General features: G+C 38.9%; 1 protein-coding gene across 1 annotated transcript in view; it reads left to right on the forward strand.

The window, feature by feature from the left end:
- The window catches only part of LOC117489915 (serine/threonine-protein phosphatase 2B catalytic subunit gamma isoform-like), a gene marked incomplete at both ends in the record, with an annotated part of 31,299 nt that extends 16,439 nt beyond the window's left edge, over window positions 1-14,860 (forward strand). Inside the window, 7 exon segments of the mRNA XM_034139499.1 lie at window positions 2,334-2,411; window positions 2,750-2,844; window positions 3,150-3,275; window positions 3,681-3,758; window positions 4,169-4,253; window positions 13,627-13,724; window positions 14,834-14,860. Coding sequence (XP_033995390.1) covers window positions 2,334-2,411; window positions 2,750-2,844; window positions 3,150-3,275; window positions 3,681-3,758; window positions 4,169-4,253; window positions 13,627-13,724; window positions 14,834-14,860 — 587 coding nt within the window.
- Window positions 14,861-15,404: the final 544 nt, after the last annotated feature.

The following is a 15,404-nucleotide window of genomic DNA, read 5'->3' on the forward strand; positions in this document are numbered from 1 at the left end:
TCGTCCGTCACGTACTCTTCTCGTCCGTCACGTACTCTTCTCGTCCGTCACGTACTCTTCTCGTCCGTCACGTACTCTTCTCGTCTGTCACGTACTAAGGGGAAATTATTTTGACCAGAGAGATTTAGATTTGCCGGTCTTCAGCATATTTTACCGGTCATAGTCCGATAATTACCGGCTAACGGGAACTCTGGTCTGGCCTTAATAGAGTGCCACAGTGACGCGTCCTAAAACCCGGAAGTAAGTTAGCATTTCACCACTTCCGGTTCCTTCGACAGAAAGCAATGCAATCTCTCCACAGGGTTTAGGAAAATAGCTGGAAATCAGGTCTGTGGTTGAGACGCATTGAAGAGACGGATCACGTTTTGTTCAGTCGGATAATCTCCACATGTCTACCCTACTTTGATCATTTATAATCGGTAGATTTATGATCGATAGAATTATGATTAGAAAATGATAAAAGTAGGGTAGACATGTGGAGATTATCCGACTGAACAAAACGTGATCCGTCTCTTCAATGCGTCTCAACCACAGACCTGGGGCCTCATTTATAAAGGGATATACGCTCAAAAAATGGCGTACGCCAGTTTCTACGCAATGTTTGCGATTTATAAAATACTAACTTGACGGGAAAATGTGCTGTCCTCCACGCAAACTCTAACCCATGCGTACGCACTAAGCACACAAACGGGAGAGACGAGAAACTGCGACACCGTTGGCAGAAGAAAGAATGGAGAGAAATATGTGGAAATAATACCATCAATAAAATGTTCATTTATCAAATATGAAGAATTCATTTTCAAACATTGATTAAAGCCAATCTTAAAATGATTAAACAAACGCCTGTTTGAGACTCCTCAGTGCACACAGACACATCACTTGGAGAAATAAATAAATACGGATATGTTATTTAAAACCACCTCGAATATGTTGTGTTAATGTTATGAAATGTTTTCTCATAAATGATGCGGTAAGCAGGAGGACAGAATGACGTCTAAACTGACGCCGTTTTGCATTTCTATAGGTTGTAGATACGAGCATGGTTTTATATACTATCACGTTTAATCGTGTTTTATGCCGTTTGCCAAGACTTGATAAGTCGCTCGTAAAACACAGGAGGTATGGAAACTAAGAACACCATATGTGGTAAACAGCTAATATAACACAACACATTGTATTTCCTTTAACTGGTGGATTATGGATATATAGTTGCTGATCGACAGCTGGAACACAAACCACCAAATACAACACAATAATTCAGATCCAGTCGTCATGACTACACTCCGGAGGGATTCCCCCATCATTTCTTACAGTTTCTCATCAAGGGGGGGGTCTCCTGTCCCCGGGACAAACACACTGCCTGAGGAAGGTAATGTGTATTTTTTTTGTCATGAACTTTTTTCGGACCACTTATTTATTTATTTTGGTGACGATCCGACCTCCATGCTGCTCCTCTGGTTCAAACTGCATCCACCAAACAATATGATTTATCTCCACCTCCCCAAAATAACCAAAATCTGACTCGGTGTGAGATGTCTTTTTTAGCTGTTCTATCGTAATTTCCTGCGATCTTCTTCATGCAGTCAGTCAGAATGAATGAATGAATGGGCGTTTCTTTGACTATGTATAGGCAAATATGGGCGTTACGAGTCGATTGTGATTTATAAAGGGAAACAGGCGTAGGGAGTGCCGTACGCACTTCCCTCGCCGGTACGCAATGTTTTGTGAATCGGAAAATGGCGGAAAATTTATGTACCTATTTTTGTGCTTTGTACTACGTAAGCAACCTTCCTACGTCAATCCTACGCAAGGCGTTATAAATGAGGCCCCTGATTTCCAGATAGTTTCCTAAACCCTGTGGAGAAGTTGCATTGCTTTCTGTCGAAGGAACCGGAAGGAGTTTACTGCCGGGTTTTAGGACGCGTCACTGTGGCTCTCTATATCTGTTCTGTATTGATGGTGTTGAGGTCACGCTGAGGGGAAGCTGAGGGGAAGCTGAGGTCACGCTGAGGGGAAGCTGCCGTCTCTGTTTGCATTTATTTGTCATGAATTTGATATTTGAAACTCGTAAATATAGGATTTTAATCTCAACTGTTGGGACTGACCGATGACATCATGTTTATTTGTTAACCCACGATGGCTCTGATTGGCCTTCGTACTAACGAGTGATGATGTCATGAACCTCCTCGCTGCCTTAATTGATCTCTAATTATAGATTTCCAGCTTTTCTCGTTATCATTTCTGAACTGCCGTAGCACCGGAGGAGACGGAGAGACTTCCAGAGGACATTTATCAACAACACCTTTTTAATTATGATTGTTCTTGTTCCCCAGTTACCCCGCAGTCTGTGACTTCCTGATGAACAATAACCTGTTGTCTGTAATACGAGCACATGAAGCTCAGGATGCAGGGTGAGTCTCTTCCTCCTCCTCTTCCTCCTCCTCCTCCTCTTCGTAAATTTAGGACTAAAAAACGTACTAATTTATGATAAAAGTGAATAAAATTGTACATTTTCTCCTAAATGTGACTTCATTATCTCAGAGAATATTCAACTCTCTTTTATACATTTACAATTTTAAAGTTAGTTATTTTTTAAATGTTTTTGTTATCTTTACCCTTCATGTTATTTTACATTTAATTTTCTAACCCCTTTATCTTATCCTCACACTTTTTACATTATGATCTATTTGATCTTAGTCTCTGTTTATCCCGGGTTAGTGTTAAATAAATGTGTGTTGTTGCGCGTCAGGTATCGAATGTACAGGAAGAGCCAGACGACCGGCTTCCCGTCTCTCATCACCATCTTCTCCGCTCCCAACTACCTGGACGTGTACAATAACAAAGGTGAGAGTAACCACGGCAACAGGCTGAAACCTTGAAGCCCTGGCAACAGCAGACATGTTAATCTGTGTGTGTGTGTGTGTAGAAGGATTTATCTAATATATCATATTCTTAATTACTTAAGATTTAACTATTTCTATTCTGTGTGTATTTATCTGCGCTACTTGATCCGTGTCATTGTGTTGCTGTTGGAGGAGCCTGGGACCTCAGATCATCATAACTCCACTGTAGCTATGCACACATGACAATAAAGCCTTGAATCTTGAATGTGTGTGTGTGTGTGTGTGTGTGTGTGTGTGTGTCCTCAGCCGCGGTGCTGAAATACGAGAATAACGTGATGAACATCCGGCAGTTTAACTGCTCCCCCCATCCCTACTGGCTGCCCAACTTCATGGACGTGTTCACCTGGTCGCTGCCCTTCGTCGGGGAGAAAGGTGTGTGTTTCTGACTTTTTGGGAAGATTTTTGGTTTAAAGTTTAGAAAATTAAGGGGGAAATATGTGTTGATATATATGTCTTTCTCATAAATTTACTATTTTAATCTCATAGAATATTTACATTTTTAGCATCAAATGTTCCACTATATTGGTCGGCTCAGTTGTGTTTTCATATATTGTTTATTTTTATAAATGGGACATTTTCAGTTAATTAACAGATATTTTCAAAAGCAACAAAACAGAATATTCATATTTCTTTATCCTAATGACAGTACATTGAATATATTTAGGTTTAATTGGACAAAAGCATCAAACTGAAGGCCTGTGTGTGCTCTGACCAACTGATAGTGTTTATGTATTGATGGGGTGTGTGTGTGTGTGTGTGTGTGTGTGTGTGTTGCAGTGACGGAGATGCTGGTGAACGTGTTGAACATCTGCTCCGACGACGAGCTGATGTCAGAGGGAGACGACACGTGCGAGGGTGAGACAGGAAGTCACAGCGCTGTGATTTTCAGTGTAAAATATGAATTTATCCGAGACGCTACAGATGTGACCGTGAGGCGTTCGAGGTCCTGTGGTTGTGCAGGACTTTGTAAAGCACTTTTTTATTACCGTTTCTTTTGTAGATATTTTGCGTATGTTTATTGTTTTGCTGGAGTTCGTTTTTTTTTCTAGATATTTTGTGACTTTGAATGTTATTTTATAGCTCTTTTTAGTCATCTTGTGTCTTTTTCCGGTCCTTTTTGTAGTTTTTTTTACAATTATTTTGTAGTTTCTAAAATAATGTTGTAGCTTTTCTAGTTATTGTAGTCGTTTCATAGCTTTTTATTACGTTATTTTATGTTTTTCATAGTCCCTAAACAGTTTTATGAGACATGTATTGTCCTGCAGGAGGAACCCCTGCTGTGAGGAAGGAGGTGATCAGGAATAAAATCCGGGCGATCGGGAAGATGGCTCGCGTCTTCTCTGTGCTCAGGTGAGATATACCTCTGTGTACTATATATTATTGATGGGTTTATTTATATCATTCTGTGAGATTTTGAGCATATTTTCTGCTGATTGTTGACGTTTTAATGTTGGACAGGATTATAGTTTCTCTACAGATCTGTTCTTGCTCCACTTTAGTAAAAGTTGTTCACTTTTTTTTTATTCCTGAGGAAGTGTGTCAGAATAATTTGTCCTTTTTAATGACGAATAACTCAAAAGTTATTTTAAGACCCAGAGAAGCGTTAATCAGTTAGTTAGTTAGTCAGTTAGTTAGTCAGTTAGTTAGTTAGTTAGTCAGTTAGTTAGTCAGTTAGTTAGTTAGTCAGTTAGTTAGTCAGTCAGTTAGTTAGTTAGTTAGTTAGTTAGTTAGTCAGTCAGTTAGTTAGTCAGTTAGTTAGTTAGTTAGTTAGTTACTCAGTTAGTTAGTTAGTTAGTCAGTCAGTTAGTCAGTTAGTTAGTTAGTTAGTCAGTCAGTTAGTTAGTTAGTTAGTTAGTCAGTCAGTTAGTTAGTCAGTTAGTTAGTTAGTTAGTTAGTTAGTTACTCAGTTAGTCAGTTAGTTAGTCAGTCAGTTAGTCAGTTAGTTAGTTAGTTAGTCAGTCAGTTAGTTAGTCAGTCAGTTAGTCAGTCAGTTAGTTAGTTAGTTAGTTAGTTAGTCAGTCAGTTAGTTAGTTAGTTAGTTAGTCAGTCAGTTAGTTAGTCAGTTAGTTAGTTAGTTAGTTAGTTACTCAGTTAGTTAGTTAGTTAGTCAGTTAGTTAGTTAGTTAGTCAGTTAGTTAGTTAGTTAGTTAGTTAGTCAGTTAGTTAGTTAGTTAGTTAGTTAGTTACTCAGTTAGTCAGTTAGTTAGTCAGTCAGTTAGTCAGTTAGTTAGTTAGTTACTCAGTTAGTCAGTTAGTTAGTCAGTTAGTCAGTTAGTTAGTCAGTCAGTTAGTCAGTTAGTTAGTTAGTTACTCAGTTAGTTAGTTAGTTAGTCAGTCAGTTAGTTAGTTAGTCAGTTAGTTAGTCAGTCAGTTAGTTAGTCAGTTAGTTAGTTAGTTAGTTAGTTAGTTACTCAGTTAGTCAGTTAGTTAGTCAGTCAGTTAGTCAGTTAGTTAGTTAGTTACTCAGTTAGTCAGTTAGTTAGTCAGTTAGTCAGTTAGTTAGTCAGTCAGTTAGTCAGTTAGTTAGTTAGTTACTCAGTTAGTTAGTTAGTTAGTCAGTCAGTTAGTTAGTTAGTCAGTTAGTTAGTCAGTCAGTTAGTTAGTCAGTCAGTTAGTTAGTCAGTTAGTTAGTTAGTTAGTTAGTTACTCAGTTAGTTAGTTAGTCAGTCAGTTAGTCAGTTAGTTAGTTAGTTAGTCAGTCAGTTAGTTAGTTAGTTAGTCAGTCAGTTAGTTAGTCAGTTAGTTAGTTAGTTAGTTAGTTAGTTACTCAGTTAGTCAGTTAGTTAGTCAGTCAGTTAGTCAGTTAGTTAGTTAGTTAGTCAGTCAGTTAGTTAGTCAGTCAGTTAGTCAGTCAGTTAGTTAGTTAGTTAGTTAGTTAGTCAGTCAGTTAGTTAGTTAGTTAGTTAGTCAGTCAGTTAGTTAGTCAGTTAGTTAGTTAGTTAGTTAGTTACTCAGTTAGTTAGTTAGTTAGTCAGTCAGTTAGTTAGTTAGTCAGTTAGTTAGTTAGTTAGTTAGTTAGTCAGTTAGTTAGTTAGTTAGTTAGTTAGTTACTCAGTTAGTCAGTTAGTTAGTCAGTCAGTTAGTCAGTTAGTTAGTTAGTTACTCAGTTAGTCAGTTAGTTAGTCAGTTAGTCAGTTAGTTAGTCAGTCAGTTAGTCAGTTAGTTAGTCAGTTAGTTAGTTAGTTAGTCAGTCAGTTAGTTAGTTAGTTAGTCAGTCAGTTAGTTAGTCAGTCAGTTAGTCAGTTAGTTAGTTAGTTAGTCAGTCAGTTAGTTAGTTAGTTAGTCAGTCAGTTAGTTAGTCAGTTAGTTAGTTAGTTAGTTAGTTACTCAGTTAGTTAGTTAGTTAGTCAGTCAGTTAGTTAGTTAGTCAGTTAGTTAGTCAGTTAGTTAGTTAGTTAGTCAGTTAGTTAGTCAGTTAGTTAGTCAGTTAGTTAGTCAGTTAGTTAGTCAGTCAGTTAGTTAGTCAGTTAGTTAGTCAGTCAGTTAGTCAGTTAGTTAGTTAGTCAGTTAGTTAGTCAGTTAGTTAGTTAGTTAGTTAGTTACTCAGTCAGTTAGTTAGTTAGTTAGTTAGTCAGTTAGTTAGTTACTCAGTCAGTCAGTCAGTTAGTTAGTCAGTTAGTTAGTCAGTCAGTTAGTTAGTCAGTCAGTTAGTCAGTCAGTTAGTTACTCAGTCAGTTAGTTAGTCAGTCAGTTAGTTAGTCAGTCAGTCAGTCAGTTAGTTACTCAGTTAGTTAGTTAGTTAGTTACTCAGTTAGTCAGTCAGTCAGTTAGTTAGTTACTCAGTTAGTCAATCAGTTAGTTAGTCAATCAGTTAGTTAGTTAGTTAGTTACTCAGTCAGTCAGTCACTCAGTCAGTTAGTTAGTTAGTTAGTCAGTTAGTTAGTTACTCAGTCAGTTAGTCAGTCAGTCAGTCAGTTAGTTAGTTAGTTAGTCAGTTAGTTAGTTACTCAGTTAGTTAGTCAGTTAGTTAGTCAGTCAGTCACTCAGTCACTCAGTCAGTCAGTTAGTCAGTTAGTTAGTTAGTCAGTTAGTTAGTTACTCAGTCAGTTAGTCAGTCAGTCAGTCAGTTAGTTAGTTACTCAGTTAGTTAGTCAGTTAGTTAGTCAGTCAGTCACTCAGTCACTCAGTCACTCAGTCAGTCAGTTAGTCAGTCAGTCAGTCACTCAGTCAGTTAGTCAGTTAGTTACTCAGTCAGTTAGTTACTCAGTCACTCAGTCAGTTAGTTAGTCAGTCAGTTAGTCAGTCAGTCAGTTAGTTACTCAGTTAGTTAGTCAGTTAGTTAGTCAGTCAGTCAGTTAGTTAGTTAGTTAGTCAGTCAGTTAGTCAGTCAGTCAGTTAGTCAGTCACTCAGTCAGTTAGTCAGTTAGTTACTCAGTTAGTTAGTTAGTCAGTCACTCAGTCAGTCAGTTAGTCAGTCAGTCAGTCACTCAGTCAGTTAGTCAGTCACTCAGTCAGTTAGTCAGTTAGTTACTCAGTTAGTCAGTCAGTCAGTCACTCAGTCAGTCAGTTAGTCAGTCAGTCACTCAGTCAGTTAGTTAGTCAGTTAGTTAGTTAGTCAGTCAGTCAGTTAGTTAGTCAGTCAGTTAGTTAGTTAGTCAGTCAGTCAGTTAGTTAGTCAGTCAGTCACTCAGTCAGTTAGTTAGTCAGTCAGTTAGTCAGTCAGTTAGTCAGTTAGTTACTCAGTTAGTTAGTTACTCAGTCACTCAGTCAGTTAGTTAGTCAGTCAGTTAGTCAGTCAGTCAGTTAGTCAGTTAGTCAGTTAGTCAGTCAGTCAGTTAGTTAGTCAGTCAGTTAGTTAGTTAGTTAGTTAGTCAGTCAGTCAGTTAGTTAGTCAGTCAGTTAGTTAGTTAGTCAGTCAGTTAGTCAGTCAGTCAGTCAGTCAGTTAGTTAGTTAGTCAGTTAGTCAGTCAGTCAGTTAGTCAGTTAGTTAGTCAGTCAGTTAGTTAGTCAGTCAGTCAGTTAGTTAGTCAGTCAGTTAGTTAGTCAGTCAGTCAGTTAGTCAGTCAGTTAGTCAGTCAGTCAGTCAGTCAGTCAGTCAGTCAGTCAGTCAGTTAGTCAGTCAGTTAGTTAGTCAGTCAGTTAGTTAGTTAGTCAGTCAGTTAGTCAGTTAGTCAGTTAGTTAGTCAGTCAGTTAGTTAGTCAGTCAGTCAGTCAGTTAGTCAGTCAGTCAGTTAGTTAGTCAGTCAGTTAGTTAGTTAGTCAGTCAGTTAGTCAGTCAGTCAGTCAGTTAGTCAGTCAGTTAGTCAGTCAGTCAGTCAGTCAGTTAGTTAGTCAGTCAGTTAGTTAGTCAGTCAGTTAGTTAGTCAGTCAGTTAGTTAGTTAGTCAGTCAGTTAGTCAGTCAGTCAGTCAGTTAGTCAGTCAGTTAGTCAGTCAGTCAGTCAGTCAGTTAGTTAGTCAGTCAGTTAGTTAGTCAGTCAGTTAGTTAGTCAGTCAGTTAGTTAGTCAGTCAGTTAGTTAGTCAGTCAGTTAGTTAGTTAGTCAGTCAGTCAGTTAGTCAGTCAGTCAGTCAGTTAGTTAGTCAGTCAGTCAGTCAGTCAGTCAGTCAGTCAGTTAGTCAGTCAGTCAGTTAGTTAGTCAGTCAGTTAGTTAGTTAGTCAGTCAGTCAGTTAGTCAGTCAGTCAGTTAGTTAGTCAGTTAGTCAGTCAGTCAGTTAGTTAGTCAGTCAGTTAGTTAGTTAGTCAGTTAGTTAGTTCAGTCAGTCAGTCAGTTAGTTAGTTAGTCAGTCAGTCAGTTAGTTAGTCAGTCAGTCAGTTAGTTAGTTAGTCAGTCAGTCAGTCAGTCAGTTAGTTAGTCAGTCAGTTAGTTAGTTAGTTAGTCAGTTAGTCAGTCAGTCAGTCAGTCAGTTAGTTAGTTAGTCAGTTAGTCAGTCAGTCAGTTAGTTAGTCAGTCAGTTAGTTAGTTAGTCAGTTAGTTAGTCAGTCAGTCAGTTAGTTAGGTAGTTAGTCAGTCAGTCAGTTAGTTAGTCAGTCAGTTAGTTAGTTAGTCAGTTAGTCAGTCAGTCAGTTAGTTAGTCAGTCAGTTAGTTAGTTAGTCAGTCAGTCAGTTAGTTAGTCAGTCAGTCAGTTAGTTAGTTAGTCAGTTAGTCAGTCAGTCAGTTAGTTAGTCAGTCAGTTAGTTAGTTAGTCAGTCAGTCAGTTAGTTAGTCAGTCAGTCAGTTAGTTAGGTAGTTAGTCAGTCAGTCAGTTAGTTAGTTACTCAGTTAGTTAGTTAGTTAGTTACTCAGTTAGTTAGTTAGTTACTCAGTCAGTCAGTTAGTTACTCAGTCAGTTAGTTAGTCAGTTAGTTAGTCAGTCAGTCAGTTAGTTAGTCAGTCAGTCAGTCAGTCACTCAGTCAGTTAGTTAGTTAGTTAGTTACTCAGTCAATCAGTTAGTTAGTTAGTTAGTTAGTTAGTCAGTCAGTTAGTTAGTTACTCAGTCAGTTAGTTAGTTACTCAGTCAGTCAGTCAGTTACTCAGTCACTCAGTCAGTTAGTTAGTTAGTTAGTTAGTCAGTTAGTTAGTCAGTCAGTCACTCAGTCAGTTAGTCAGTTAGTTAGTCAGTTAGTTAGTCAGTCAGTTAGTCAGTCAGTCAGTCACTCAGTCAGTTAGTCAGTTAGTTAGTTAGTCAGTTAGTCAGTTAGTTAGTCAGTTAGTTAGTCAGTTAGTTAGTCAGTTAGTTAGTTAGTTAGTTAGTCAGTTAGTTAGTCACTCAGTCACTCAGTCAGTCAGTTAGTTAGTCACTCAGTCACTCAGTCAGTTAGTTAGTCAGTCAGTTAGTCAGTCAGTCAGTCAGTTAGTTAGTCAGTCAGTCACTCAGTCAGTTAGTCAGTTAGTTAGTCAGTTAGTTAGTCAGTCAGTCACTCAGTCAGTTAGTTAGTTAGTTAGTTAGTCAGTTAGTTAGTCAGTCAGTCACTCAGTCAGTTAGTCAGTTAGTTAGTCAGTTAGTTAGTCAGTCAGTTAGTCAGTCAGTCAGTCACTCAGTCAGTTAGTTACTCAGTCAGTTAGTTAGTCAGTCAGTTAGTCAGTCAGTCACTCAGTCAGTTAGTCAGTTAGTTAGTCAGTTAGTTAGTCAGTTAGTTAGTCAGTTAGTTAGTCAGTTAGTTAGTCAGTCAGTTAGTCAGTCAGTCAGTCACTCAGTCAGTTAGTTAGTTAGTTAGTTAGTCAGTTAGTTAGTCACTCAGTCACTCAGTCAGTCAGTTAGTTAGTCACTCAGTCACTCAGTCAGTTAGTTAGTCAGTCAGTTAGTCAGTCAGTCACTCAGTCAGTTAGTCAGTTAGTTAGTCAGTCAGTCACTCAGTCAGTTAGTCAGTTAGTTAGTCAGTTAGTTAGTCAGTCAGTTAGTCAGTCAGTCAGTCACTCAGTCAGTTAGTCAGTTAGTTAGTTAGTCAGTTAGTTAGTCACTCAGTCACTCAGTCAGTTAGTTAGTCAGTCAGTCACTCAGTCAGTTAGTCAGTTAGTTAGTCACTCAGTCACTCAGTCAGTTAGTTAGTCAGTCAGTTAGTCAGTCAGTCAGTCACTCAGTCAGTTAGTCAGTTAGTTAGTCAGTTAGTCAGTTAGTTAGTCACTCAGTCACTCAGTCAGTTAGTTAGTCAGTCAGTCACTCAGTCAGTTAGTCAGTTAGTTAGTCAGTTAGTTAGTCAGTTAGTTAGTCACTCAGTCACTCAGTCAGTCAGTTAGTCAGTCAGTCACTCAGTCAGTTAGTCAGTTAGTTAGTCAGTTAGTTAGTTAGTCAGTCACTCAGTCAGTTAGTTAGTTAGTTAGTTAGTCAGTTAGTCAGTCAGTCAGTTAGTTAGTTAGTCAGTCAGTCAGTTAGTTAGTCAGTCACTCAGTCAGTTAGTTAGTCAGTCAGTTAGTCAGTCAGTCAGTCACTCAGTCAGTTAGTCAGTTAGTTACTCAGTTAGTTAGTTAGTCAGTCACTCAGTCAGTTAGTTAGTTAGTTAGTTAGTCAGTTAGTCAGTCAGTCAGTTAGTTAGTTAGTCAGTCAGTCAGTTAGTTAGTCAGTTAGTTAGTCAGTCACTCAGTCAGTTAGTTAGTCAGTTAGTTAGTTAGTCAGTCAGTCAGTTAGTTAGTCAGTTAGTTAGTTAGTCAGTCAGTCAGTTAGTTAGTCAGTCAGTTAGTTAGTTAGTCAGTCAGTCAGTTAGTCAGTCACTCAGTCAGTTAGTTAGTCAGTTAGTTAGTTAGTCAGTCAGTCAGTTAGTTAGTCAGTCAGTTAGTTAGTTAGTCAGTCAGTCAGTTAGTTAGTCAGTCAGTCACTCAGTCAGTTAGTTAGTCAGTCAGTTAGTCAGTCAGTCAGTTAGTCAGTTAGTTACTCAGTTAGTTAGTTACTCAGTCACTCAGTCAGTTAGTCAGTTAGTCAGTCAGTCAGTTAGTTAGTCAGTCAGTTAGTTAGTCAGTCAGTCAGTTAGTTAGTCAGTCAGTCAGTTAGTTAGTTAGTTAGTCAGTCAGTCAGTCAGTTAGTTACTCAGTTAGTTAGTTAGTTAGTTACTCAGTTAGTTAGTTAGTCAGTTAGTTAGTCAGTCAGTCAGTTAGTTAGTCAGTCAGTCAGTTAGTCAGTTAGTCAGTTAGTTAGTTAGTCAGTTAGTTAGTCAGTCAGTTAGTTAGTTAGTCAGTCAGTCAGTCAGTTAGTCAGTCAGTCAGTTAGTTAGTTAGTCAGTTAGTTAGTTAGTCAGTTAGTTAGTCAGTCAGTCAGTTAGTTAGTCAGTCAGTCAGTTAGTTAGTCAGTCAGTCAGTTAGTTAGTTAGTCAGTTAGTTAGTTAGTCAGTTAGTTAGTCAGTCAGTTAGTTAGTTAGTCAGTCAGTCAGTCAGTTAGTCAGTCAGTCAGTTAGTTAGTTAGTCAGTTAGTTAGTTAGTCAGTTAGTTAGTCAGTCAGTCAGTTAGTTAGTCAGTCAGTCAGTCAGTTAGTCAGTCAGTCAGTTAGTTAGTTAGTCAGTTAGTTAGTTAGTCAGTTAGTTAGTTAGTCAGTCAGTTAGTCAGTCAGTCAGTTAGTTAGTTAGTCAGTTAGTTAGTCAGTTAGTCAGTTAGTTAGTTAGTCAGTCAGTCAGTCAGTTAGTCAGTCAGTCAGTTAGTTAGTTAGTCAGTTAGTTAGTCAGTCAGTCAGTTAGTTAGTCAGTCAGTCAGTTAGTTAGTCAGTCAGTCAGTTAGTTAGTCAGTCAGTCAGTTAGTTAGTTAGTCAGTTAGTTAGTTACTCAGTCAGTTAGTTAGTCAGTTAGTTAGTCAGTCAGTCAGTTAGTTAGTCAGTCAGTCAGTTAGTTAGTTAGTCAGTTAGTTAGTCAGTCAGTCAGTTAGTTAGTCAGTCAGTCAGTTAGTTAGTTAGTCAGTTAGTTAGTTAGTCAGTTAGTCAGTTAGTTAGTTAGTCAGTCAGTCAGTCAGTCAGTTAGTTAGTCAGTCAGTCAGTTAGTTAGTCAGTCAGTCAGTTAGTTAGTTAGTCAGTTAGTTAGTTACTCAGTCAGTTAGTTAGTTAGTTAGTCAGTCAGTTAGTCAGTCAGTTAGTTAGTCAGTCAGTCAGTTAGTTAGTCAGTCAGTCAGTTAGTTAGTTAGTCAGTTAGTTAGTCAGTCAGTCAGTTAGTTAGTCAGTCAGTCAGTTAGTTAGTTAGTCAGTTAGTTAGTTAGTCAGTTAGTTAGTCAGTCAGTCAGTTAGTTAGTTAGTCAGTTAGTCAGTCAGTCAGTCAGTTAGTCAGTCAGTCAGTCAGTTAGTTAGTCAGTCAGTTAGTCAGTCAGTTAGTTACTCAGTCAGTTAGTTAGTCAGTTAGTTAGTCAGTCAGTCAGTTAGTTAGTTAGTCAGTTAGTTAGTTAGTTAGTCAGTCAGTTAGTTAGTTAGTCAGTCAGTCAGTTAGTTAGTCAGTCAGTCAGTTAGTTAGTCAGTCAGTCAGTTAGTTAGTTAGTCAGTTAGTTAGTTACTCAGTCAGTCAGTCAGTTAGTTACTCAGTCAGTTAGTCAGTTAGTTAGTCAGTTAGTCAGTTAGTTAGTCAGTTAGTTAGTCAGTTAGTTAGTCAGTCAGTTACTCAGTTAGTTAGTTACTCAGTTAGTTAGTTACTCAGTCAGTCAGTCAGTTAGTTACTCAGTCAGTTAGTTAGTCAGTCAGTTACTCAGTTAGTTAGTTACTCAGTCAGTCAGTTAGTCAGTTAGTTAGTTACTCAGTTAGTTAGTTACTCAGTTAGTCAGTTACTCAGTTAGTCAGTTACTCAGTTAGTTAGTTACTCAGTCAGTTAGTTAGTCAGTTAGTTAGTTAGTCAGTTAGTTAGTTACTCAGTTAGTTACTCAGTTAGTTAGTTTAGTCAGTTAGTTAGTTACTCAGTTAGTTAGTTAGTTACTCAGTCAGTTAGTTATGACCCAATGTCCAGACAGGTAAATACAGAGTTAATACCTTTTTATATATGGAGGGATAATACATATTTAATTACAAATAAATACAATAATAATAATAAATAAAGACACAAAAAAAATGTAATCTTGGATTCAAATATTTTATATATATTTTTCAGGACTTATTCTTGTAAATGTACCTTTATTTTAAGAGAATAGTCTATTTATTTCTCGTACATTTGTGATTCTTCGGTTGTTATCTAACCACTATCAAAATGTTTTATTTTCTAGTCAATTTAAGACATACATTCATTTACCTTAAAACATGTGCCGTCGTGACTATCAGCTGTTTTATAAAGAAATACAAAGTTAGTTTGAATCACTGAGTCCTGATTCATCACTCTAACTGTGTGTGTGTGTGTGTGTGTGTGTGTGTGTTTAGAGAGGAGAATGAGAGTGTGTTACAGCTGAAGGGGTTGACTCCCACAGGAACTCTACCTGTTGGTGTTTTGTCCGGAGGACGGAGAACTCTGCAGTGCGGTGAGTGTGACACACACACACACACACACACACACACACACACACTAACCCTGTGCCTGGGAGACAGAGACACCGTGCACGGCCCGTTTTTGGTTGCGTTTCCACTAGGCGTAGTTCCGGCTAGCGGGTCCTAATTCACAGTTTTTCTGGCCCCATAAAATCGTGGGTCTAGGGCCAGAGGCAACGAGGCTGAGTCGGGCTGAGTATGCTAAACTAGAGAGAGGATCGCTGGCAAGGGGGCTACAACTACAACAAGATGGACATATTTGACCGTGATTTAATTGTAATACACGTTTCAAAATGATGCCGAAGTAACAACATACTGATACCGGTTAGTAAAAACCATGAATTAATGCTTTGTCAAGTCTGCAGACAGACGGCAGGCGAAACACCTTTTAAAATGCTTGTTTTCTAGATGGAGATTGGCTAAGCTAACGCAGTATATGCTCCGACCGTCCACACTCACAACGGCCTATACAGACATAAATAAAGCAGCGACTGTATTCACCATGACACAGGCAGTCTGTGGTTTGTACTTGTTTAACTTTTGTCTAGTTTCTGAACAGATATGAGGAGCTGTGAGCTCTGAGTGCTAACAGCTAACGGCTGTGTTGGTGTTGTGGTTCTCATTGAAGATCACGTCACGGCTCCGCCTACACTGCGTTACTATAGATACTGCCCCAGCTACTAAACTGTAATGGAAACGCAGCATAAAGTGAGCCTGGCCTACCAAGGCCTAGCTATACCGTACTAAGCCGTGCCAGGCCCTGCAGTGGAAATGTGCCATAACACACACACACACACACACACACACACACACACACACACACACACACACACACACACACACACACACACACTAACCCTGTGCCTGAGAGACTAACACAATGTTGTTGATTTTTGCCAATATGACTGTATGCAGCTGTAAACACATATTCCTCTAAAAACACAGATTATTATATTTATTATTGTTTGTAGTTGTGCTGCATCGTGTGAACGGACTGACAGATTGCAGTGATGATGATGATGATGATGATGATGATGATGATGATGATGATGATGCATTTTGATTTTAATGCATGGCTTCTTCTTCTACTCACTTTTTACAGCAACCGTAGAGGCAGAGGAGGCCAAAGGTAACCTGTCTGTCTGTCTGTCTGTCTCTGTCTCTGTCTGTCTGTCTCTCTGTCTGTCTGTCTCTTCTGTCTGTCTCTCTGTCTGTCTGTCTGTCTCTCTGTCTGGTCCTGTCTGTCTCTCTGTCTGTCTCTTGTCTCGGGGCTGTCTGTCTGTCTGTCTGTCTTCTGGTCTGCTGTCTGTTCTGTCTGTTCTGTCTGTCTCTGTCCTGTCGGTCTGTCTGTCTCTCTGGTCTGTCTCTGTCTTGTCCTGTCTATCTGTCCTGTCTGTCTTCTCTCTCTCGTCTTCTCTGTCTCTCTGTCTGTCTCTGTCTGTCTGTCTGTCTCTCTGTCTGTCTGTCTGTCTCTCTGTCTCTCTGTCTGTCTCTGTCTCTCTGTCTGTCTCTGTCTGTCTGTCTGTCTCTCTGTCTGTCTCTGTCTGTCTGTCTCTCTGTCTGTCTGTCTCTCTCTGTGTCTGTCTGTCTCTGTCTCTCTGTCTGTCTCTGTCTGTCTGTCTGTCTCTGTCTGTCTGTCTCTCTCTCTGTCTGTCTCTGTCTCTCTGTCTCTC

The sequence above is a fragment of the Trematomus bernacchii genome, unplaced genomic scaffold (genome assembly GCF_902827165.1).
Source record: "Trematomus bernacchii unplaced genomic scaffold, fTreBer1.1, whole genome shotgun sequence".
NCBI lineage: Eukaryota > Metazoa > Chordata > Actinopteri > Perciformes > Nototheniidae > Trematomus > Trematomus bernacchii.